Source organism: Myzus persicae, unplaced genomic scaffold (assembly GCF_001856785.1).
Source record: "Myzus persicae strain clone G006 unplaced genomic scaffold, MPER_G0061.0, whole genome shotgun sequence".
NCBI classification, from domain to species: domain Eukaryota; kingdom Metazoa; phylum Arthropoda; class Insecta; order Hemiptera; family Aphididae; genus Myzus; species Myzus persicae.
Window position 1 is genome coordinate 188,466 of NW_019100504.1, and position 27,924 is coordinate 216,389.

A 27,924-nucleotide genomic window follows, 5' to 3' on the forward strand; every position below is an offset into this window, starting at 1 on the left:
AGATAAATGTTAACGTCTATAATGTCTAATAAAAACATTTTCACCTTATTAATAAATTATAAACTGCTGATAATTACTGTATGTCTTTGAATAATTTTTAATTTGTCATCAGTTTTATTAATTTATACAGTACCGAGTACCTAGTTAGGATACCATACAAAACCACTGTAAATGGTAGATTTCTTAATAATATAAAATTAATATATATCTAGTATGACACACCTACTCCCAATAATTATTTGTTCATACACGAGATCAGAAAATTCTATTTTCCTTGTGTTTGATAAATATTGTTCCATAAAATGATATTTCAGAAATTTCTCAAGCTAGGATCACTCTACAGATATGTCGACACGTGTACAGTTGAAAATATTTAACTTATTATGCTGGATATCAACTTAATTACCTAACTAATTATTAAACTATTTTTTTTTTAATTTTAGTTTTTACAATCTTTACATAAAAAAAAAAGAGTACAATAAGAATAAGCATAAAGGATGTTTTTAAAGTATAAGTATAAAAACTGCATAAAAATTAATAACTTATAACTTACCATGTATTACATTTTCAAGTTTCACGCATCATTGTAAAATCAATACATTCATTCCTTCATCCGCAATTTAAAATCAAATAATAATATCGAATACATAATATCATGTACTTTATTTCAAGGTTTAAAATAGAGGATACAATATTGTCACTACAAAAAAATAACATTATCCAAAATTATCTTATGTATAAGAATAAGATATATATATTAAATTAATACTTTCAGTGGATTTCAATTGAAATCACATTATAATTTAAGAGATATAAGTTCAAAATATTATATTTTTATAAACAAAATGTGTTCAATAAAATTTGAAATGTTTTCATTAATTAAATTGAATATGGCAATATCATCTTGATACCCGATCCTAGACGGCTGTGGTTTGTTGGGACTTTGGGAGTACTTATGATTTTCGGACCACTCCAGCACTGCATTATAACTGAGGTTTTTGAGTTTGTCTGAACGTATAAAAAAGTACCATAAAAATTTATTTCTTAAGAAATCATTTTTATGTGTAAAATATTTTGACTGTACTAAAGCATTTACCTTGGCATCATGCTGCACTTAGGTACAAAGTTTTAATGTACTCATTCCTGTTACTTTGGTAACAGGGAAGGAATGCATCTTTTGGAAATTTCCAGTTATTATACATTAAAATAATTAAGCAAAATAATCTAAAGTCAAAAACAATGTGGGTTATGGTATAGTATTTTTTATAAAGTGTAATATAATAATTGGACATTTTCAACAGAATTATTTCTAAATAAAACATTTATGAATGTTGAATCTTATAATATTATTTTCCTTGAAATATGATAATTTCAAATATTATTTTCTTTAATTTAAACTCATACCAATAATGTTATAACTTATAAACTATCTATACAAAGTAACATGTATTGTATAAAAATAAAAAATTTTAAATTAATATTCCCAGCACTTGCCATTCATGGAAACCTTTCAAGATTTTTGGTTTTGTTTTTGGTAGACAAACAACTTTTAATATAAATAATATTATGAATAAAGACAAGAAACAACTAGAATTGTTTTCATAATCTTTTTTTTTAAATTCTAATTCTAATTGATTTAATACCGGGAAGGCTGTATTATCAACTATTATCTGTGCAATAGATTATTTGTTAGTCTCAATGTATTCTTATTTAATATTTATAATATCTAGAATAAAAGTTACTCTTTTTTTGTTTTGTTTAAATGTTATTTAATTATAATTAAAATGCATAATAAACTTTTTTAATGATATCCGATATTCCAATCCTATGAGTATCAGAGTATCTATTTCCCCAATTTTTATTACAACCGAAGCTTTACCTAACAATTTTAAAGTTGTACCATTTGTAATTTTGGGTTTAAAATGTATATCAATCATCAATGGATGCTATTTCCTCAGACATTATTGTTTTTCTATCAATTACTGTAATACTAGTCTCCATATCAATAATTAACTAATTTTTCAATTTTTCACCAGAATATTCATTTTTGACTGACATTAATTGACCTATCATTTGCAAGTTGAGTGATTTAATATAATTTTTTGGAATGAAAATATCTTTTGAATTTTTTTTATTTCCATACTTATTTTTCCTCTTGTACTTCTTAATACAATAGATATAAATATTCATAATATTCAGTTAGTTACCTTTGATCCTTTGATGGTATTTCATAATACACACATTCTTCTTCAGCATATTTAGATCTATTGAGACATGCTTTTTCTTGAGCAATAACCTACGTCATTTTATCTAATAAAAATATTAAGTTTATAAGAAACATAACCTTGTTACACAAGTAAATAATTTGTCATGTGAAAAAGTTATTTTTCGTCTAATATTTGGGTGGGTAAACCTGAATATCCGGTGGTGCTTAAAGTATTAATTATGACTCCCCCTCTTTATTTAGGCCCTCTCCTAATATGACAAGTAACATTCATAAATTGATATGAAGGTATAATTATTAATTAAATTTATTTTTATACAATGCACAATATTAATATACAGGGTGATATTTTAAGCATGCTCACCCAATTTTTCTATTTAAAAGTACATTTTTTTCAAATTCTGATTCTTAGAATTTTTAGGTAGACCTAAATACCATATTTTAAAATGTTTGATATTTTTTGTATTATTGGAGTATCATGTTGAGGTACAAACTTTTATTTTTCAAATAAGAACTTCCATTTTTTACTGAAAATGTATTAATGATTTTTTTGAAAATGTAGATGTACTTAAATCAAAATTCTAATGAGTAACTTCTGAGTTATTAAAATGTTTATGCTAAAGATAATAATACTTAAGAATGGTTTTATACAAATAAAAACTATATGTAATGTTAGAATAGATGTAGTATTTATTACACTTGGATCCTTTTTCCAAATTATTTATATTGATAAATCAATAGTAATTGCTAACTTTTTTAAATCACCTAAGTCCCCTATCTACTTGACACATTACTGTAGACATATTATCCTTAAGACATGAAGTTACATAACTCACAAACTACTAACTTAAATTTTGATTTAGATACTTACCAAAATTTTCAAAAAAAACTATATCTGCTTAATAATAAAAAATTAAAAAGGGAGGTTCCCATTTGAAAAACTGAAAATTGTATTATTACAGGAACAGGATCATCATTAAGTGGTACAAAAAATTTCAAAGATTTAATAAATGGTCTTCAAGAATACATAAAAATTTCAAAAATCTAAATTTTTAAATAGGCATTTATTTAAGCATAAAAATAGGGTGAGCATACTTAAGAAATCCCCCTGTATAATAATCTTAATATAGGTAATATAATATAATGTACAGCAACAGAGAGATATTACTTAAATTGATAAATTATTGTTCATTACTAAATCTAAATCAATGTTTGAAAGTAATTTATTGTTTTGAAAATAATTGAATAAATGATTCCATTATTTTTGGTCATTTTGGGTCATGGAAAATGATACTTCTCCAATTATTAACAACAGTCTGTACGGGCAAATGTTAAATATTGATATTAAAAGGACGTTGTGACTGTAATATATTCTCAATCTTATACTAATGCACAACATAGCAAATTGTATATTTGGAAAAATTCAATTTACCTACTCTGTAACTATTAATATAATAGTGAATACTGACTTTACCCATCATAAAATTTAAATATAGTAATGATATTCAGGGCCTCACAAAATGTTTTAAGATAACACCCTTTTGAAAAAATTAGGATTGATTAGGTTCTTGTTGTATTTTATGTTAGTTAAATGGAGTCAACACAATATACAGAAATGATGTCCTCTTAATCACTTATTATAGAAAAATTTGAATTTTATTTATTTAGTAACAATAATTTAAATATGGGGGGTTTGACTATAGATATTTAGTAATAAGACATCAGGGACCTAGTCAGCTTCCTTCATTGCACCATGCCCACAACACTGTTTTCTATTATCTATTAATCAACATTTTTACTTACCCGTTGAAGAATTATTTTGAAAATTGAAATGAAGAAACTAAAAAAACTTGTTTTCAGTTTAAAAAATACTAAGATAACACGTTTTTAAACTACAGAACTAAAAATTCGAGAAACGGCAATTATTACTAAAATGGTTTTTTTCTTATTTCTTATGTCCTATCAAAAATTAGAACAGAAACTGTTAAGCCGAATAAATAGCTACGGTGTGCCGCACAGACCTACAAACCCATAACTAGGTAGTTGAAAGTCTATGATATTCTGAGATCCCGGTAACCGTTCGGATAACAATTTTTTACCAGGTCTTTAAAATTGATAACAACCATCGACTCAAGATGGATTAATAAGGTGTTCGCACTTTTAACCGCCTGTCTAAGATATAGTGATCAAAAATATTGGTCCGGTTAAATACGCCACTGCCCACTAGGTTCTCTGCCTACCAGAGCCGATTGAGAATATTAATAAGAAATGTTAGTATAGAATATCATGTTATTTTGTGGTAGGTATGGATCTAAATGGTAATTGTATTTAAATTGTCAATGTTTTAATTTTTTTTTATAATAGGTTCGTTCATACAAATGTATTTAATCGTGCACCTATCGTACCTATATATTTCAGTAAATCTATTCAAGTACCACTTTCAAAACCACACAGCAAACATAATATCTACTTATAATCTACGTTTATAATAAGGATAACTTAAGTTTATACATATCAGTTGTTAATATGTATTTATTACAATTTACAAGTATATTTATAAAGTATGTAAGTATATAAGTGTAAGTTTATAAGTATATTATAACAATATTTTTCTTCTACGGTAGGTGTAACTAAATTTGTGTAACATACGTTTTGTTTCTACTTAATTTTAACGTCGACCGTAGGCTTACTTATTGGTCTTTCGAAGTTTCGTATATACAGAACGAATGATATTCGTATATTTTTCGTTTACAATGGGCAGAACTTTATTCGTGTACCTTACGTTGCGTATCTACGGATAGTAACTATCTACGTATGTTTAACAACGACATTCTACAAAATCTATTGAAATCTATTCTGTAATTATTCTGTGGTAGTATATAATATGTATACAGTGATAACAAAAGAGACGTTGGTGGTTGGTCGCACACTTACACAACGTCCGTCAGTCTATTTTTACAATTTAGTCTTGAACTATTAATGGACAGCGAGTTGATAACATTCCATACTTATCAAGCTAAAACAGCAAAGTTATAAAGCGTATAATATATCAGATACCTCCACCCCGCCAGAACACAAGACGTACAATTTAGTTTAATAAACAAACGTCACAAAGTAATTATTCGAGTCACTATAATACCGTTTCTCCAAAACGAACCTACCACTATTTCGAGCCGATAAAACTATCGCTGATAACAAGAGGGATCTACTAAAATTAGATTCGATTCTCCATACAAAAATTGGACTCCCAGAGGAAAAGTCCACTCCTTCTCAATGCGAAAACTGCCAAGCATATTCCCACACAGCAAATTACTCTCGACGTTACTCACACTGCGTCAAATGCGGTGAAGATCATGTTTCCAAGAAATTACCATCAAAACCTGCCGAGTGCGCTCTCCTCTCAGATCTACATACATCATCGTATAAGAGACGCCCGTCTTACGAAAAAATCATGTCAAAACATGGGAACAAACAGCTGGGAAATATAGTAATCATCTCACCCAACCACCGGCCATATTTTCCAGTAAACACTGTAAGCTAGTGCTTAGGGTGGCAAATAATTTTTAATATTTTATTTTTATTATATGTAACTAGAACTAAAAGAAATGTAACTAATTATAAAATGTTTTTAGGCCAACGGGATTGTAGTAATATTTGTATTTTATGCTTTCCAATTTCAAAGTTGTAGATTGTATCGCCCTATATATAGCATTGCTCCATTATTTATATATTTAAAAAAGAATTATAAATAGAAGATGATTTTGAAAAAGTGACGACGCGTTGTGAAGCAGATGGATTAAGACGTCAACTTGATCGTTTTGAAACAGTTTTTAAGACTGTAATTTGAAATACAATTTTAGAGCGTTTTAATAACACATTTAGGAAAAGTAGTCGAACTCTATAAATTGTTGATTAACTTCATAACATATATACAAAATTATACATGTTGATGTTTTAGTGAATAAAATTTTGGTAAAAAAACAAAGAGTGCACTCTTCATGAAGAGTAGGAGTTTGATAAAGTAAGGACTAAAAACGCAAACTTTAAGCAGGTGAGACAAGAGAAAATGAAGTCCATTGTCTATATGACTGAAAGTGATGAATTAAGAATAGAAACATATTTTACCATATATTATACTGAATCATGTGAAGAGTGAAATTGAAAAGAGATGCGCTGCTTATAAGTTATATTAATACATTTGATAAATATGACTTTTCGAATAATTTAACACTACCTTCATCTGAAGAAATAACTCAAAAAGCTAAAAAGCTTCGAGAATTTTATAACGATGATTTAGAAAAATCATTCGCTTGTGAATGTGTTCAATTCTGAGCATATCTTCAAAGTATAAATAATAATAATGATGGAGTTATCGAGTTATCAATACTCTTACGCGGTAATAATTTAGATACAGTTTTTCCTAAAGTACATATTGCTCTACGTATGCTTTTATGTATGGCAATTACTAACAGTTCAGCCAAGATGTCTTCTTCTACATTAAAACGCGTAAAAAATTATTTAAGAGCAAGTATGGAAGGTCATAAACTAAATTCAATGAGTTTATTAGCAATTGAAACTGAACTTGTGGACAAAATGTACTTCGATGACATAATAGATGATGTTGCTACTCAAAAGTCTCGCAGAAAGCTTATGAGTACTAAGCACTAACTATTTAATTTTGAATATAATTTAAAAATGAACTATTTATGCATTTTATATCATATTTTGTATAGTTAAGTTTTTCATATGAATGTATATGACGTATGTATGCATTTTTATAATAGCTATATATTTTTATTTTAAATCATTACAATTTTAAGTAATAAAGGAAACAACTATAAATTATAATTGTATGCTTTAATAACATTTTTTAGACTAGAAAAATATTTATATTAAAAGGTGGCAGTTTGTTTAGTGCTTAAAGCGGAACAAAGGTTAAATCCAGCACTACGTTCCATCCGTGATACAAACGAATGTCAACCCAATCTCTAAGTCGAAACGAAAACCTACATTCTCCAATGTAAGTGTTCCAGCAAATGACCCACCATCCGATCAATCAACACAATTTATTTCAACATTTCTCAAAGTTCTTAGGTCCATTCTGAACCCATATAATTAATCACGTTTACAACAATTATAAATAATTTCACACTTTCCGTCATTACCACTCCATAATATCACTTTTTTAGAATCTTATCTATACCAAATACCAATACCTTCATTAATGTTTCAACATACCAATATTGTTTTTGTTTTTTTCCAACCAGTCTTATAATAATAACTATTATAATGTTTTAATAAAGTGTACGACTGCTTTATAAAACGTATGTTACATAAATATAATTGTAGATCTTTCACAATTATAGTTGTCATACTAAAAGCTAATAAGAAAAAAAATATGTATCATAATATCACATCATATTGGTTTATTGGTTTCATAATTTGGAATAGGTAATATTATATATTTTTTATTACACCAGTCACCGTTTTTATAAAAACATTATAAACTTGGAGATAAGTATTTGTATCTAAATCAGTTTTACACAGAAAATTAACTCTGTAAATATTTACATCTATACTAATTGTAAACCAAAAATAAGCATGTTTTGTTTAAATCTATGCGTAGGTTATACGATCAAATAAACGTATACACTTGATAAGGTTAATTGTTATTAAACGTATCATGTGCATGAAATATCTGTCTTTTGACCCAAAAGTTGACCACAGTTTAACTATTCTAAAACAAAAAATATGAACGTATAATATACTTAGGTTTAGTTTAAAGTATACGCATATTATACGTTGCACATCCGTACAAATGTTTACTTGGGCATAAAAATTATTTTAAATACGTATTGTTTTGGACATATTTATATTTAAAAGTCATACACTTTTCAAAATGTAAAAGAATTATTCATTTCAGATTGTTTTTTGATAAGCATTATATAATTTTACTATTTTAATATATTTTCAGTTTTACTTAATTTTTTTTAAATATTAATATTAAAGTATTTCAGAATAAAAAATTAACATATTTCATTTTCAGTCTATAACTAAGTAGGTAGGTAATGTTACACTAAACTGTACTATTAAAAATATATAATTATTAATTGCAAAATTAATTTTCTTACATTCTTGTACAGTTAAAAGAGTGTTTAAATGCATGTCAAATATTTGTGTGGATTTATTTTAATTTATGGGTAGGTATTTAAATACAATTTTAAAAGTATTTTTTACAACTGTTTTACCACCAATTATGCCAATCAGTTTTTTAACTGTATTTTAAAATGTATTATTTATAATGTATATAATATTTTAACGAGTACAGTGATAATTTATTTTGTTTTCCTGAAATTCTGCATGAAAAGATGTATATTTTTTATTCTTCTATCGGGTATTCAACGAGATCTAGTGGTGAACTTAATTCGAGTAATATTTTCAATCAACTTTTTAAACTAAAAACCCTAATTTAATTTTAAAAAACATCGATTATGATTATTGTGCTTTTTTTGTATAGACTGTATACGATCCAGATTACATGGAACTATGGAAGCCACACTGTTTTATCATATGGCTTGGCCTCCATGCAGCATCGTTCATTAAACAATAATATATAACAGCTTTATACTCTCGTGGAGCCAAAATCTACTTTCCACAGCTGGCGCTGAGTGTATCAGTGGGTGTAGAATACGAACACCAACAACATTCTTTTACACGGTTAAGCCAGGTGGGGATAGATATTAATGCTCCACCTTGTCCCCTCACAAAAAATTCAATTAGTATACAGTTGTTTTTATTCAGTAATATTTTTGAGCCAACCTCAGTCCGCCACCTTGTCCATATAGGTATCTTAGAAAAATAACTGAAGCCTCAAGTCGTACATCTAAATTATAGATAAACCTTTATAATATAATGTATCATAATATACAGGAATACAGGATCACGATTGTTAATATGTTATGCTATAATTTTTACCTTTGTGAGAGGACAAAGTAGTATTTTACCGTGATTTTATCTTAAGCTATGATTCGAACCCACGGTGTCTGAGTGTCTAGTCTGCTGTGTCAATGTTAATTCTTTATTCACAAAGTGGTTATGCAGTGCCGTGTAATTTGAATTTTTAATAAAAATGTATTTAAATTATATTTTGAGCCAACGAAATGAAAAATTATTAATTCAAAATAATCATGTGCACCGAAAAGAAAAATACGATGATGATAAAATAATTTAAGTGAAACTGGCACTACAAATTTATGAGTGTATTAATATATATTATACACCGCGTGTCCACGAAAATAGGGTGCACTATGAACTCAGTACTCTATACATATTTTTGGATTCTGTTCGCTAAACACAAGGCTAAACTATTGGATTATAAACTTCTATAACTTCGAATTTTTTTTCATACACTGGTATTGTTTTTAATATTTCTCACATCCTTCTCGGCTTCTCCAGCTACTCTACTGATCGCTCGTCCTTAGGCATGTCTATTGTCTACCCAGCCTATCGCCGTATCCATGCCAATATTTCTTTTTTCTCTTCCCTACCTAGCAGTACCGTCGACGCTTCTGGCGTATAGGCATGAATCTCACTCTGTATCCCTGTAGCCTATTAAACAAGAAACCACTAATTTGTATACGTCTCAGCAGGACTCCACCTCGTATGGTAACATTCATTCCATACACACAATGCTTCAAAAGTATAATAAATTATTTAAATTTTTTGTGTACTTTATTTTAATATAATTTAATGTATTACACTTCTATACTTGTGATTGTAGACCATAAGTAGGTATTCCATTTTATACACTGTTTTACTAATAATTATTAATATAACTTTTATAAATTGCCACACGGTGTCACAATAAATAAATAAAATATAGAACAGATATAGAAAAAAGGCGCACAGCCTCACCTTTGGAAATTAGAATAGCGCAATTACATAGTACCAAGTTTTTAAAATTCCAATTGCAAATTATTGAAACCAAATTTTATAAACATATTTTTTTCAAACATTTAATAATGTTTAACTGAATTCTTAAAGTATTTTAATTTGGTACTTCTAAGATAAATTTAAATTTAAAAAAAGATTTCTATCACAATAAGTTTTCTTAAAATCATTCAGACAACAATAAATAATTTAGCAACCTTTTAGTAACTAATTGTAACCGACATTAAACAATTTTTAACCAAACACTTTCCGAGAAAACTCAATTTCTTTTTCAGGGAGCCAACATTTTATTAAGCTCTTATTAACGTTATGGTACGATCGAGATACCCGTGTGAACTTTGTATCAACCCATCCAAAAATAATCAACAAACATCAAAATATGGTAAAGTATGTAATTTAAAAAAAAAAATAGGTATGGACTTATAATTAGTGAGTTTTCTTAAAAAAGTATGAAAATAGAACATCATAAACACAAATTTATTGGATCATAAAAAAAAAATAATTATTTTTATATTAATTTATTACTAGAGATAAGATTTTGGTGACTTGCATTTTTTTTCTTTAAGTGCTATACAGTTCTAACCAAAACTAAATTTGTTTCGTGTTATAATAATTATTTTATTATGTAATAATAATTTTATTGTGTAATTTTCATTTTTATTTTTTTTGCATTTTATTGCATTTTTAGCTCATGTTTACAAATATTTCGTTCATTTTGTGTACTTAAACTAATTTTTGTTTATTTTAAGTTTTTTTAATATGTGTTGTATGGGTTATTTCAATTAGAACCTATGGTACCCTCATAAAAATAGTACCTTTGAACTTACGTATATCGAAAACATATCATAATATTATCGCTGTTATATACTCGTCTTCGATAAAATTATTGTCACCTGTCAGCGAATCGGGAAAATTGAAACTATATTAATAAAATAATATAAAAAATATTTTAAACCTAGTATGTTTGTAGGTTAACTGAGTTGTTGGAGAATTGGAATTCGGAAAAGTGGGTATGAATTGAAAAAGTAATATAATTAATTAAACTCACAAATCAACTCAAATTTGAATATATTTATTTAATTTAGTTCTTAAAACAAATTTTTACCTTTCTTGTGTAGAATAAAAATGAACAAATAATAATTAATAATTATTAATAGTATTTATTTTAAAACTAAAATTTTTTCTCTCATCTAAGTTTATTTTTTGGTCATTTTTTAAGTTAATTTTTTTAGAGTTTTTAGATTATTTTTGAATTTTTTTTTAGTGCATTTTTGTGCATTTTTTAGGTCATTAAAATCCTAGCTCCATTTATTACCTATCTTTTTGGTTGAATCTCCATGTATATATTATTGTACAATCTTCATTATAAATATATATTCTTGACTGACTGATCAACGTAGAGCCTAAACGCTTATGATAGATGGGAACTTTACATCGTTATGGTACCTTCCTACAACCTTGTTGGGGTGCACTAAGAAAGGATGTTCTAATATTCTCATTTTAAAGAGGCTCTAGTGAGGTTAACTTCACACAAGGATTTTGAGATTCAAGATGGAAATTGAAAATTTATTTTTGTTTGTACATGGTGGCCATTGGTTATTTGGACAAATCATAAAGAATATTGTAAAAGCATCCATCAAAATGTCTCGTTCACATGGCTTAGCTTAAAGAAACTACAAACCATCTTAAAACCAAATGTTTATTTGTAGCCTATATATTTAAAAGCTGCTAGATTTTGGCGAAAATCTCGGTGATTATTTCAGAGATAATAGAAAAGTTTAGAGAATAGTTAGAACCACTAAATAAAATATATTAACTGTAAAATTCAATCCTAGACTTCCGGTTATCCATTGCCTATCTAGAGCGAATTATTTCATTAAGCAAGGTACACCAAATCCAATTTTTCTTATGCTAAGGTACACTAAATCCGAGATACACTGTACAATTATATGCTGGTGTTTTATATTCGTTCATTTTTTTCACAAGCAAAGTAGGGTTATGCATCTATTTAAATTATAACTTAAAAAGTGTTCCAAATTTAAATTTTAAATAAACAAGCGTAGCTTAATAATTGTGGTAGAATTATATAAAAAAACGATACGCATAACATGTTCACATTACATATCTAAGGTTAGATAAAAATGTTTACAAAAAACGATCCAACACTATAATTTATAAAATAAATAGTACGTACCTACCTAGTTAAATTATTATAAATATATGGATAAACTTTTATATAATATTATATAACCAGTTTTAGGTAAACTACCAAATTTAAGTTGATTTTTATGTAAGCCTGTTTTGATATGAAAATGGAAATTAAGTAATACACTTATACCTATACAAACAACCAATAAGGTACAATTGGTATTGTAAATCACAAAGTGGCTCGAGTGAGTGGTGAGTAAAACAATATAATTATATATATCAAATATCGATAGAATTCTATTTCTGTAGTGGCCATATTGTTGGAACTGTAACAAAAAAATGATTTATTATTCCAGGTTGATATATTATGTGAATTACAAATACTATTTATTTTGGGGAGCTATGAATCATTTTGGGGTTAATCATAATTCATAATATTATGCTTGCCTTTAGAATTGTAATATTGGATATTCTGAAATTGTATATAAAAGAGTATAATTTAAAAAGAAAAATTCAAGGTTGTAGTCGTACCTTGAACCTTGTACATACTTAATACTAACAGAAAAAAAATTGATCCCTGGCTGCATACATTTGACTGCCATTTGTCAATATAAAACTGCAAGTTTGAGTTTGATACAACGCTGTAGTGGGGCTTTGTGAATTAGCTCCAGCTTGAAAATGTAATTCTGATACAAATACAAATAACCAATACATATCTTGCCCGAATATAAAGTTAGGAAAAAATAAAAATGCAAATTTATTGACAAAATGTGATGTAGGTTTGATAGTTTATTATACGACAATGTGGTGGGGCTATACGCATTTTTTCATCCACAAATTTAAAATTAGATTCAGCGTAAATACGAATGGGTAAGCAAAGTAATAATACAATAATGAATAAAGGAAAAGAAAAAAACTCTCTAGCCAAGGTCAAGGACAATTATGATTAGGGAAGAGGGGTTTATTTGTATGTTCACTTACAATAGGTAGTTCATAAGTGGGTGTTCACAAAATTAAACAGATTACAATGAAAGTCCACATTTAATTTTGTTATTGTATGCTTGTTACATAATTAATAACTGTGCTTTTTTCTTTTATATTGTATGTAGGTACTTAATATACTTATCCACCAAGTGTATATTTGGTTTGTAAAATATTAACAAATAAAAATATATGATATCCTTTTAAAATATACAAGTAGGTACTCAAATAGGTTGATACCTAACTCTTCAAACACAAGCTTAGGCTTATAGGAGTTGTTTATTTTTTCAGTATTTGTACTAGATTGTAACATATGTGTGTATTATTTACTATATAGTATTTATAAATAAAATATATTAAATTATATGTTTTGTTGCCTGGTGCCCCGTCAAGGATCGTCTATCATCCTACTCCCCTGTAGGTACTGGATGACAAACAGTTTGGTAAAAATCATTTAAAAAATATGTTAATTTCACTTAACAAAGAAAAAAAATTGACCGAATCGAATCAGTGGGTTAGGTATTAATGATTGCTGGAACAGAAAAAATGGCGCTATGGAAGAATAACGTGGTTTCGACTTTCGTTGTGCTTATAGCCTATAATAATAATTTAAATAAGATAGGTAATAACTAATTAGATACTTAATGACTTAGGTAGTAGGACATATTGTTTGATATTCCTTTAGTTGAATGTAGATATAATAATTTATCATAAACATATTTACTTAAATAAAATAACAGTTATTAGGTACAGTGTGAATCTGAGCATTCGTCTGAGGGGTGCATTCTTCTTCTTATTATTATTATAAGTAAATAAAATACCTATTTATTTTTAAACTTATATAGGATATAATATGTAAATATAATCCCTAGAATTATTGACGAAAAAAACATGGAAAATCTGAGCATTAAACTCAACAGTTTGGAATTAAATGTTGGTGTAAGTAAAAATTATAATTAATTATTCAGATCGATAAGTACTATAACAAAGTATAAAAATTAAAAATAATACAAGTTTAATATAAAAACTAACATCTACAATATAATATACTCAGTGCTAATAATATATAGGTACTAATATAATAAAAAATAGATATGTAAATATGTAATATCATAGTATTGTTTAATAAATGTATACTTTCGTATTATAATTATTAATTTCTTATTGTTGGGTAATTGTGATTTTTCTATGTTCTTATTCTCGATGTTTATTTTATGATAATTGATTTAACTTAAAAATTCTCTACAATTTTTTTAACAACAAGATATCTTATAAAACGACCTGAATTTTGTCGATAATCTCAGTTGAAATTAGTCGAGACTTGAGTTATTGTAAGTCGTTTGTGGTTCGTGTACAAGTTTACATTAGGTAATTTATTATATATTAGGTCCTTAAATTTGTTTTTCAAGTAAAAAGAAATGTAGTAAATATTGTAGCTATTAAGTAAAAAGAAATTGAATAGGTAATAGTAACCCAATCAATCAGTTGTATACTTGTATATCATACTACAATGCATACTACAATGATCGTATTACTCTAACGATGTCACTCGTATTGTATGGTACCAATAGACGGAGGACAAAGCATCGTCACCGTGGTCGGAACCACCGCGGACGATTCAGTAGTTCCACAGTTGCCATAATTATAATATTTCGACCGCAGCGACGATTTCGGAGACGCGGCCGTCGCTTTGTTGCTCAAAGGCCTCGTGATCGGAGGCCTCCATCGGCCACCAGCCTCTGTCACTTGGTTGGGCGGCTTCGACGCATTACGCTTGCCGTGCGGTGTTCGCGCCGCCGCTCGTCCGGAGTGACGTCGATTGCCGTCGGCAGCGGCAGCGGCCAAATCACTACTCGGCATGGCGGCCAACAGCAGTCGGGCCACCGCTTTTCGGAAGTCGCCTACGCGGTGCTCAATGTCCTGAATACTCCGCACGGCATTCACACGGTGCTCGCGTACGGCGCGCAAGCACAATGCGACCACATCGTGACCAGCCGTGTCCTGGCCGTCTGCTCGGGCCACCGTGGTCTCGGCCCTGTCCGGTGTCCTTCGCGTGCCCGGGGCCCCCGCCCTGTCCAATCGTGCGAACAACGCGAAACAGGATCTCTCGAGCCGTCCCGCGATTTCAGTGACCGCCGACGAGCCATACCGAAGCGGTGCTTTTTTACCGACACACGTCGCGCACGTCTTGCACAACAGTCTCCGCAACGCAATCTGCTCGCGCTCCACCTCGCCGATGGCCGTTTCCATCAAACGCCGTATCCTGTTCAGATACTCTTGGCACGCCGTCACCGTGCGCTGGGCCTCCAACAACACGTCGGTTTGCGGACGTTTTCCGCCGCTGGTCTCGGGTGGGTGTTGCTCGGCCCGTCCAGTTGTCGTCCGCCTGCGCACGCGCTCCGCGATCCTCGCACACTGCTCCTGCATAACTCGCAGCTTGTCCAACACCTGTACCGGTTCGGCATCGTCCAGCACGTCCGACGACATCCGTCCATCACGAGACGGGGACGGGCTGCCCGACGACTTTTCCCTTAGGTATCCGGACATCAGTCTGTTCAGCGACCTGGACGTCCGGAGCGATTCACGCCGGTACTGCGTGCCCACGTGGTCAGCAAGCGCGAAGAATCGCCGCCCTTGCTTGGAGGGCCCAAGCCGGCGCCTGGCCACCCCGACCGGCGGCATCGGTGGTGTTGGCGGCGGCAACGGTGGTGACGACGACGATGGCCGCTGACCCGCGTTCAACACTTCCATCGCAAACCCGCGGTACCGGCCGTTAAGCTGCTGCCACCTGGCGTCCAGCCGGTACGCGCGCACTGTGCTGGCCGTCCGCCGCGCTCTCAGCTCGTTCTCCGCGCGATCGTGCACCATCTCGCGGCGGCATTCGGCCGCCGACCGGCCGTGCAGCACGGCCACCAGCCGACCGTGCGCATCGGACTGCCGCTTGGCCAGTTCCGCCGACCGGCGCCCGTATTCTGCTACCGCCGTATCCAGCTTCACTCGGTCATTGGCTATGCACTGACACAGCCTTTCCGTCGTCCGTCTGCACGCTTGCGTCTCGGCCCGGACCACCTGCAGCTCTCTCCGCCGTCGTTGCGCCACCCCGTCCACCGGCTCTTTGCGCACACCTGCACCTCGTGCCACCGATGACCACGCCATGACACTACGACGTGAAGGAATTTAACGTTTTATTGTGCACGGTGTATAGACTATAACAAACAATATACAACAATAATAGAGAAAATACTTAATATTATGATGTCACAGATTTCTATTATAATACTACACCAGATGGAGAACTCATTTCATCGAACGGATCTTGGTGAGCCGTTTTCCCGCGAGTTGGCTATCTGACGAATTACGGACATATACGACATACAAATATTATACTGATCGGTGTACTCGTATTATTCAAAAGCAGTTAGTTGTTTGTATATTCACAGATATTGTTGTTCTTATAACCAAAAATTGATGGACGAGCTTAAATTAATATTCATTGATGATTGTATACTCCACCATTGTAGTTTCCGCCTAATATAGTATTATTGAAATTTCTGAATATTACATAATAGTGGTCAAAATTGAGCGGGATGAAGTTATCAGGTACATTATAAATCATAATTGAATTCGAAAAGTTATTCTGAGTAAAGCAGCCACATAATTTAACCATACCGATCGTGTGTAGCATATCTGCAGTATATAATATAATTTACTAGTAGGTACTTGGAACACACTCAAACCATTAACAGTCGATCATTTATAAATTATTTTAATGGTTATTTATGATTATTAATTAAATCATCTTTAATCACAATATTAATAAGTACAAAGTATATGAATTGAAAATATATTTTCAATACATAAAGTATTTTGATAATGCTGTTCCAAAAAAAACGAACTTGTAAAAATATAAGTGGTTATACATTTATAAGTTTATAATTAACACAACAATGTAGGATAGAACCATAGCAGCGCCACTTAACTAGGAATTTACTGAAATTAGTCTTCCATAAATAGGTATATATATATGAAGCTTAGAATCTCCGACACGGCAGTCTCTTAAAAAATGATTATACTCCTTGTACTATTATAGAATATTACAGTCTTGATGAAATTTCCCAACTCAACTATAAAAAGTGTACACAATTATAAAAAACTTTTAGATTCATTATCTACTATGATAACAAGTTTACAAAAAAAATAACTATGAGTGTCTAAAACTATTTTTTAAATAATCATTAAAATAATTGAAAATTCTAAGACAACAAAATTTAAATATTCCGAAATAATTAATATACCAACAGAACCCACAAAAATGCAAATTATTTTTAATTTGTATCCCATTTGCTCGTTGTGGTTTTCAGTTTTAACCTTCTAGTTTTGATATTTTTTAATTTAAAAAAAACCGAAATTGTTTTTCCGAAAAACAACCCTGCTAGATAATATGTGGTAAATAATTGTCTTGGATTTTTCTTACAGTGGTATAAGAAAATTCGAGAAAAACAAAAAAATCACATTTAATTTGCAGTTATCTTTTCTATAGTAATTATGATTCTCCTAACAAAAATACAATTATTAAAAATATTCACAAATAAAAACATAATGTGTTAAGTTAATAATGTTTAAATATTTGTGTAATATTTATTATTTTTTTCATATTAGAAATATTTTTTAAAAATAGAATCATGTCACTAATGCACGTTGTTAACAATTGCCTACAAACCCTCAATAGGCCTAAAAGGTATAACACAATCAAAATAGATTTTTTTAGTCATTTTTCCCAAACTCAGCATTAAATTCTCGTAAAGAAGTTTATTTTTTTTTCAAATAAAATAAAAAAAATCATGTGGTGTAATCTATTTGTTAAATTAGTATTCTGCATACAAATACTTGAAATACTATGGGAAGCTTTTAAAATAGTTTTAAGAAGTAACTTTTTGGGAGTACCTACTAACAATAAAACATTTAAATATAAAACAAAGTGCTTCTAAGCTCATTTATTCTAAAGAATTAATATAGGTATCGATATATAGATATGAATACCTGCAGGTACAACTGTACAAGCACACTATAGAAATATAATATAATACAAATTTTAACAACCGTTACATGGTGATAAATTACAACATTTTTAAATGTGTTTAGACGATGATGTAATCAATATTATTGTCATCCTCTACACAATATAAGATTGTGTTTTCGTTAACAATTACCTACAATGATATGATATTATTGTTTTGGTTAGAACAATGCAAGTACAATGCTATATTGTACCTATATCTAAATGAGATAATATATAATATCAAAATAATAATAGAATGTGTAGATGATGTGAACGCAACGACGTAATTTTAGTCTATTAAATGAATCTAGATTGAGTAAGTTTTAATTATTGTCTAACTCGCGGTCGCCAATTAAAAATGTTATATTACTATAAATTCATAATACTTAATATTAAATGTTATGTAATTTTAAAATCAACTCCTGTTTAATTGACCGTGACATATATATAACCTATAACAAAAGTTCGGTATTATTGTTGATTGATTATTGATGATTTACATTTAGGTAATAAAACTCAGTGAAAATAATAATAATACAATAATGATTTTAAAACTAATACATTTTTGAAAATCCTTCAAATAATATAAGGTTTGTTGTTATAGAACATTATTTTCGTGGTTTTTTGGTGTCTATAATAATGTATACAATAATATATGAAATCGGATATCGTTTGTTTTTTTTTTTTTTGTATGAATTACAATTCTGTAAACTATTACATTATTTACATTGGATAGATATCTAATGTGCAACGTCAAACCACAGCACTGAATGCATTGCTACCCTACAATGATTATTGGTCCATATAAAAGAGAACAGTGATAATTAGTGCGCAACAATAATATGGTATAATTATTACTGCAACCGTCTTGGTTTCACTAGCGCGATAATTATTTACTCTGTAATGTACCTACGTACATTATAATTAATGTTATTTTTTTTCGAGATTTAAATTTAATACAGCCTTTGAAAATCTCAGTTTCGTGATCGTTGGTCACAGGAACGATTTCTTTTCGTAATTTAGTAAGTAATTTAACTGTCTATATTGCTTACAATTGTTTTATTGCTCTTTTATATTAAAATGTAGCAGCTAAATACTGGGAAAACAGAGTCATTCTTCTTAGTACTTGTGAATGTTACATTATTTTTAAATTGTATAGAAGACATAGGTATCCAAATCGTATATGAGAAATTTCATTTGATATTTTACATGATCTGGTTATTGGTTTTTAGTTTCAGATTTATTTTATCAGCTCGTTAGCACGCATATTACAACCCACCTACTTCTACAGTTATAGACGGGTACCTAACCAATAGTAATACTTAACTAAATGTCAGAGTGTATTCATTTTTTTTTTTTTTTTGCGTGAAATTGACTGGAAAAACGATAATATCAATAAAATATGTATAACTAACATCATTTCTGTTTATTGCATTAATTGTGAATTATGATACATTTATTTTGTACACATCTTGTAATTATCAATAATGTTGGGATTTGTAAAAATGTTTATAAAATGTAGATAACAAAACACAAATGTCCCTATATACAGGCTACATGTAATGTTGGAACAAAATTCGTTGTACAGAAAAAAATTACCCAATTTCACATATATATATTATATTTTAAATTTATTTTCCACTTTAATATATTATTTAATAACTTACTTTGTAGATCAAATATACGTATATTAAGTTGATGCACACTCTGTCTCCGCTCATAAAACGCTCATGGAATGCGATTATTTATTATTGCTTTCAAATTTACAATAAATAATATACGAGAAGACCACTATTTTGTGCTAATGTGAGTCGATCGATATATGAATGCCCATGCCTCGGCACTTGGTCTCGAGAGGAATCTCCGTCTTATAATTAATAGTATTATTAAATATTTTAAACATTTTATACTTAAATGGGTTATTCATTTTTAATCTTAATAATCTAACTTGGAATAAGTTTCCAACATAATTTATTCAAACATATAATTCACATATAAGATACGTGTATACCTACTGTTATGAATAGTATTGCGTCTTAAAAACTTTAGTAGATGTTCTCTGATTCCTACTAATTTCTGAATTTCATATTTTTTAATTAATTTATTGTAAAAAATATCAAAGCTTAAAAAAAACACATCATGCAACTATCATTTTTTTTATCCGCATGTCAAGGATTTTTCATAGATACATAATATACAGAATACTGGTTAGTTTAATATGTTACTTATAAGTTATAAGTAAGTTATAACTCTGAGAGACGATATTAAAATGGTTACACTTACAAAATAACTTTCTAATAATAGTGTGTACAGACTTCTAAGAGTCTTCTAAAACTACTAATATTCTGCACGTATAGACGGAGAAGTATAGATACCAAAATACGTACACAAAGCGTGAAGGAATGAAAGCTGCAAATTGTAACGACATAATGATGTAAACGTGTAACATATTATTTCTGTCCCCTCCTTGATCCATAAAAAACTCACGATAAAGTACATCGAAATTTTATGCCGGAATTGACCAACTAAACAATATGAAAGTAAAAACAAACAAAAAAGAAAATTACAATTTTAAGTTATTTTACGCTCCGGTCGTCGTTTCCAGTGCCTTCACATATTATGCGCAATTTCTGTTGGTAGTTGTAGTTTTTAGTTTTTACTTGGGTATATAAATTACATATAATATAATATACCTAATTTATGTACCTATTATATAATTGGCTTTATTTGGTTTGATATTTCATAATTATTATAGTATTATTGTTGTGTCGTGTCTAAAAGTTATTGTTGTTTTAAAATCTGTATAATATATGTTTTATTTTAAACTTAATAACTTTTTTGTATTGTAATTTAAAAACTACAACATGCTTAATATAGTCATCTGTAGGAATTATCATATAAATTTCATTTCTCAACACTATAACTGCAGTCTGAGTGGTTCTTTCCGTGCGAAATAATTATCACAAACAACTTATTGGAGTGTTTCATCCTCTTAAATTTGTTATTTGTATGTACAAAGATCATATTGTCATATACTGATAAACAATAAACTATAAAGTAAGTCAGGACATTGACAAGTTAATTAGTTTAAGTTAAATTAGTTTTAACTAAGTTGCACAACAAATGACTTTCTTTTTTTTTAAAGTCAGTTCGGATTTAATTAATTAATTTTTTTCCCGTGATTTGCAGAATCACTAATTAATTAATTAGTCACGTTAAGTTAAATTTTTCATAATTTAATATGCAAACCTTATGGGCTTTAAATGTATATTATCATATACAAACTGCACTTTATTGTTTTTTTTAAATAAAAAACAAATTATCAGAAACATTATTCACACTTAATATTACATAAGTGTACATCATAAATAATATAAATAGTATAATATCAAATTGTTGAAAACACTAATTCTAGATTCCAACGATATCGTCAAATACCAAAAAAACGTATACAAATGCAACTATCTACCTACTATATATTTAATACGTGAAACGACTAACTGGAAACATCGAACAAAGCTACCTATTTGTATATTATAGTGTATTTATAGCTATATGAACAATAATTGTAATATTGCATATTATTCAGAACATATAGTTACCTGCATTTAATTATTCAAATCAGACAGAAAAGTGATACGACCATTAGGATGTTCTCTTTGTATAATATATTGTTTTGTACATATACCTATTTTTGTTTTTGTGTTTTCGTATACTTTTATCTGATTAGCTCTTTGTGCTTCTATTGGATGTACCTATATGTAAATGAGTGAAAAAATATATAAGTGATTTTTAACCATCCCAAATTCCTTTTTTCTTATTTACCTAGGTATACAAAAAAAGAATTTACTTATAACTTTAAACTCATCTCACATTTTTTCCACTACACCTTAAATTAATGAGTTGAAAAAAATTAACCAACTTGCTTACGGGATTACACACTACATTCGTAGTGTAATCTACCTACCTACGCTAAAACGATTTAATGTAATAATCTAACGTTTGACTGTTGCGGTAAGTGTATAGGTATTAAACTATTCTAAGAGCGACCGCTGCAACGGCCCCGCCTAGTGTTTTACTACGCCGAGACGCGCATAATAACAACGACGACGATAGTAATAATAATGTTGTGATCATCAAGTATTACGATTATTATAGCTTAATACAATATATTATTATTATAATATGTGTACACGACGGCGACTACAACAATAGGAAAAACGCGAGCGCGCGGAACCGCGTTCACCAGACCGCCGCGTTTGTGCCTATATACCTATGGCAGTGTGCACTGTGCCTACAAGAGCAAGTAGTGTATGTAATATTATTATTATTATTATTATCATTATTGTTATAAGAGTTTTCACCGGAATAAAAGTCGACGCTGCACACGGTCACAACACAACCTGTGAGTATATTATATATTGTGATAAAAAATACTATTGCTATATTATTGCTATTAATATATTATTTGCGCAGTGGTTTTCGATGATACACCGCGGGCCGGGCCGGTCTCATTATCATAATATATATACGGTGGCCGCCGATCTGCGCCGAGAACATTCGCATTTGGCACACTAACCGTTTTAGACCGAGTCATTCGCCGACTCCGCCGGAGCAGAGTGCATTAAACCGAGCGTTTATTATAATATAATAATAATAATAATAATAATAATAATATAATGTATATATTGTGTATATTATAATACGTATGTATATGCGTATAGTTCAAACCTCGCCGGTTGCGCGGAATAATATAGTGTAGACGGTGCGCCAAATAACCCGACCCCACCCCGCCACCGGTAACTACCGCCACTACCGCCACTGAAGTACCGAACTCGTATATTATTATCGTAATGATACCATTACAATATCGTAGGCTTTCGGTTGTCGGACGACCACGACCACCGTTAACCGAGCATTATATACCTGTACTTGCCCTTACCACCTATATACGACGGCGACGGGTCTGCTGCAGCGCTGTTCAGATAGCTGTCGTCGTCGCCGTAGTCGTCATCTCGTTACATCCGTTTCAGTGGCATATCTAACCTCCTCCCGCTCGCGCGAAAACATCTCCAATTCCGCGCCAGATCGTCTTGTCCGCGAAGAACACCACAGTAAGGTTTCCGCCCGCGTTCACGTCCCGCCAGAGTATTCGTCCGCTGCAACAAAAGGTCTGTAACGAGATTTTCACAAAAAATTTAAAACTTATTATGTATAGTGTCATCGTCGTTGCACGCAGTGACCCAGGTGTGATCCCGTCGAAATAAAATCATATTTTATTCAAAGCGATTTTACACAAAATAATAATACATTTTACACATGCGGGATCCGTGATCCGCTTTTAAAGTCTCTTCGCATGCAGACGTGTTTGGTTGCAAGGGATCGATTGTTCTACATAATATTTAAATATTATAATAAGGCCTTTTAACACGATATTTCCAAAATTATTATAGTCGATCAACATTTACCAAATAATTTATATTTTATGTTTAATACCCACGTCATGTGACGTATCTACAAAAAATTATATCTCTACATAAATAAGCTTAATAAATCATTAAAGTATAACGTGAAAGCATAGTGGCACGAATAAGCTTTCATTAAAATGTAGTATCTATAACAGTTTAATGAACTCATATGAAATATAATTTTACCTATTTAATATTTGTATGGAAAACTGCGACTTTGTAGTAGTTTGTACCCATCGATTAGTTTATGAAATATTTCAAAATTATTATATACACCTCTAGTTATGTTATAATTTACAATAGCTAGGTAATAGAGATATTTAAATTCGATACTGTGAAATGTATATTTGAACAATTTTATTGAAACAGTTTTACTCAATTATTGTGGTTTTATCATTAATCGGCATAAATGTATAGAAACGAGTGCGGGGAATAACTGAAAACAATGAAAACCGCTGATTCTATTGACCAGTGATCACATTTTAAACGGAACTCACTGGCCGCAGGATAAAATATACGATCATATGATATACGGTAGACAGACCATGTACAAAATATACGGAATTTTGTGTGCAATAAAACGAAATGAAATCACTTCACTTTTTAATTTTAATTAAAATATCAACACATAACATTGTCAAATAAGACAACGCGCACATAACAGTTATCCACGTCCAATAACAACACCGACACGTTTATGATTATATTTTTATTTTCCTTACGATCGTTCGAAGTCGACTGGTACCTAAGTCTTGCGCAGTTTTCACCGACAAAGTTTTATCCATATCACTTCTCGACTCACTGTTGGGGGACGTTCGAATTGTTAACTTTACAGTGCATCTATACAATTAGCTGTTACAATAAGATACATTTAACTACTTAAATCTATTGTGTATAAGCTTTTTTTTAAATATTATTTGTGTATAATCTGATGTCATTGCAAAACAAGATTTTTGAAAACAATTTATGTTTTATATTTTATATATTTTTAATTTTTCATTAATTCTTTGAATGACAACATACATTTTGAGTTTTATATTTCTTAACAGAATATTTTTCCCTTTACCAACCTACTTCGGTACATAAATACACAATATAGTGGATCAATATTTTGATCATATAAATCATAAAAACTTAAAATCCATAACTATAGTTAAAACTTCTAGTCCAGAATTGAATTTTTAAGTATCGAAGTAGGTACTCCTAAACATATTCTGCTTAGGATTATGAAATTAGTAATGTACCTATGACGTTCTTCAAAAAAAAAAAAAAGAAACTTAAAAGCTAATACTAATATATATTATGTATAATTGTAAAAATACATTTTTGTCGTTCAGGAATGTCAATTTGTAATGATATATAAATATGTAAAAAAAATATTGTCAAAAAAGTTAAAACTTTTCGAAATGATAAGTGTATAGGCACTTGAACGAATAGCCTTGATGCAGCCTGCATTCCTTTTTTACAACTGGTGAATCGATGACCCATAATTTTAATGTATAAACTACGTGCATCACGCCTATACGACCCTATTATAAACTATAATACTTACGTATAAAGCCAATAGGTGCAAACATTTTTTAGTAATGAAATAATTATTCTGTTATTATCTCCGAGTTTTTTTTTTTTGATCATCGACAGATGGCGCTAAAGATATGGACATTTCTGTTAGTAATGTCGTTGCCGGCTGCTGAGCATGGACGCAGTTTCGGTTCATTGGCGGCTGTAGTATTGGGCAATATCGATTACCACCAAATCCAACAAAAACTGTTCAGTCCCAACGGTATCGGTGACGGTAAAATAAGTAAGTCAATATATTAACTTCGTCGCCTCGTATTCTGTTTTAAAAAAAATAATGGCAATTTACGTATACCTGCACTAGCTGCACCTCCCTCTACAATGATGCAATTGAACAGTCGTTTGAGAAACTCGACTTGTCCTCTCTACAAAATAGTTTTTAATAGCGGTTCAAATCGTAGAAATTAAAAAAATCTCTGTTCCAGGACATGTTATTTTCATTTTTATGAAAGTTTGGGTTTTGAGTTTCTCAAACCAATTCATATTATGTGTACGGGTGAACTGTGTGAAAAAAGTCTGAGTTTTCATTTACTTTTCTATGGTCGAGTTAGTAATTGTTACTCAATATTACTGTCCAGCCTTGTTATTAATTTTGAACTAAAATTATATAACAATAATATTAAATGTAAATTAGATTTTAATAAGACGTATGGATGATTGTTTTACATACCTAGCTGTTCTTCAGACATAATTTATTAATTAACCACTGTTTTCGTGAAATCGACATAATGCCTTTTATTTTATTGTGTATTTTCCATTTTATATATATATGACATATTTAAAATACATGTTCTATGCACAATTAATGCATTGTTTTGGTCAATTAAACGTTTTGAAAATTATATCCTACATATTATTCAATACCGATAAAGTGATAGCGGAATAACGCTATTAGTTCAAGTAAACTATATCGATCGACATACACATATTATATGCGCTGAACGTCCTCTGGCTATACCTGGTTATTGGTCTATTAACTATCACAGCGGTCCTAGAATAGGATTCCTCGTCTCTGGACGGAATTATTCGTCGATTTAATTATTATAAGCCCATCCTCTTCATCGGTCGCGTTTATATTGTGTTTAATAATTGTATCTGTTTCAGTTGTGCCTGCAGTGCCGCCGACACTGTGGTGGACTGGCCATCGGGTGGACAAGCGCGCCGCCCCTAAGATAACCAACAAGAACCCGTTCGCGGCGGCGGCCGCGTCTTCGTTAACACCGTCAGCCGACGGCCGGTGCATGGCCCGCGTGCAGTCCGCGCTTGGTGACATGATGTCCTCAGCGACGAGCACCAAAAACGGGAACCGACGTCACACCGCCGTCCCGCAGCCGCCGTCCGGTTTCATGGATCTGTCTGGTTACGCGCTACACCAACGATTGAGGACCGCGCCCGGCGCCGAAATGTACGTGACCGGGATGCGCGCCAAAGTGATGCCACCGCGCGACGCCGCCGCCGCGGAATCGTCACCGAACGGCGGCGACACCGGTGGCTTCGGTGGCGACCGCTCGTGGGCTCGAGTGGACGGGTGTCGGTATGATCCGCTGGGCAACACACTCGAGGCACGCATGCGGTTCGGCCGCACGTTGATGGTGTCGGGCTCGGTGAGGCTATTGTACGGAGGTGGTGGAGGCGGCAGTGGAGTCGGTGAAACCGGATGTGACATGACGCTACGTCTCCGCCCCCGGGCTGGTTTGGGATTCACGGCCGCACCGCTCACAGTGCCGGAAAAATCGCCGCCCAACCGTCTGACAGCCATGCCAACGATGACCATTCGAACCACGGCCACGTTCATCGACCCCGAGCCCGCCGACGACCCAGCGGCCGCGTATGTCAGCGTGCACTCTTATAATTGCGTGGGTGGTGCGGCGGGATTCCCCGGCAACAGGGAACGGCCGGTTGCGACAGCCGCTTCTTCCGACCGTTACGAACAGTATTTGTCGTCCGAATTGGGCGGCGGTGTCAGCGACGAACTGCTGCTGTCGGCCGGCGGGGACGCTGACGTGGATGTGGATGACGGCGGCGCGGAGTCTGGCGGTTCCAGCGACGAACGTAGCGGTCGACGCCCATCGCCGCCGCCGCCGTCGTCGTCGTCAGCGTCTGACGAAACCGCACCCGCCGAAAGCCCCTCCGTTACCGACAACTTCCCTTTCGTCTCGGCCGGCTTCGTCAACCCGCCGGCACCCAGCCCGGAACCCAGGCTCCGCCGGATACAGTACCATAACAAACTACCCCAACACCCGCTGTTGACCATCGCCACTGGTCCTGCCGCCACCAACAGTGCGCATCACCAGCAGGCACAGGACCAACTCCTCATGGAAATGGAAGACGTGTTCGTCCGCGGAGTTCGGTCACTGTTGGCCAAACACATGGAGCGCACCCTGAAACCCGTCTTGAAGGATTCACTAATGGCCAACATGGGTTACACAGTGTCGTACGGTTGACGTGTTATTAATGTGACATTACAATATCTATATTACATATTATATATATATATATATATATATATGTATACA

The 27,924-nt window shown here is 31.8% G+C and overlaps 2 protein-coding genes across 3 annotated transcripts; one reads left to right on the forward strand and one right to left on the reverse strand.

Annotated features, from left to right (window-relative positions):
• Positions 1–14,479: 14,479 nt before the first annotated feature.
• On the reverse strand, positions 14,480–23,408 carry LOC111028789. Its single transcript, XM_022307549.1, has 2 exons — positions 23,305–23,408; positions 14,480–16,509 (listed from the first exon to the last, which is right to left on the reverse strand). Exon 2 carries the CDS (start codon positions 16,457–16,459, stop codon positions 14,849–14,851), a length of 1,611 nt encoding a protein of 536 aa, XP_022163241.1. The 5' UTR covers positions 16,460–16,509; positions 23,305–23,408; the 3' UTR covers positions 14,480–14,848.
• Positions 22,513–27,922, forward strand: LOC111028798. Of its 2 annotated transcripts, none has more exons than XM_022307566.1 (3): positions 22,513–22,767; positions 25,472–25,634; positions 26,513–27,922. In XM_022307566.1, exons 2-3 carry the CDS (start codon positions 25,472–25,474, stop codon positions 27,850–27,852), a joined length of 1,503 nt encoding a protein of 500 aa, XP_022163258.1. In that variant the 5' UTR covers positions 22,513–22,767; the 3' UTR covers positions 27,853–27,922. The 2 variants fall into 2 exon arrangements, with proteins under 2 accessions (XP_022163258.1, XP_022163252.1); XM_022307560.1 differs by lacking the exon at positions 22,513–22,767 and adding an exon at positions 23,356–23,533.
• Positions 27,923–27,924: the final 2 nt, after the last annotated feature.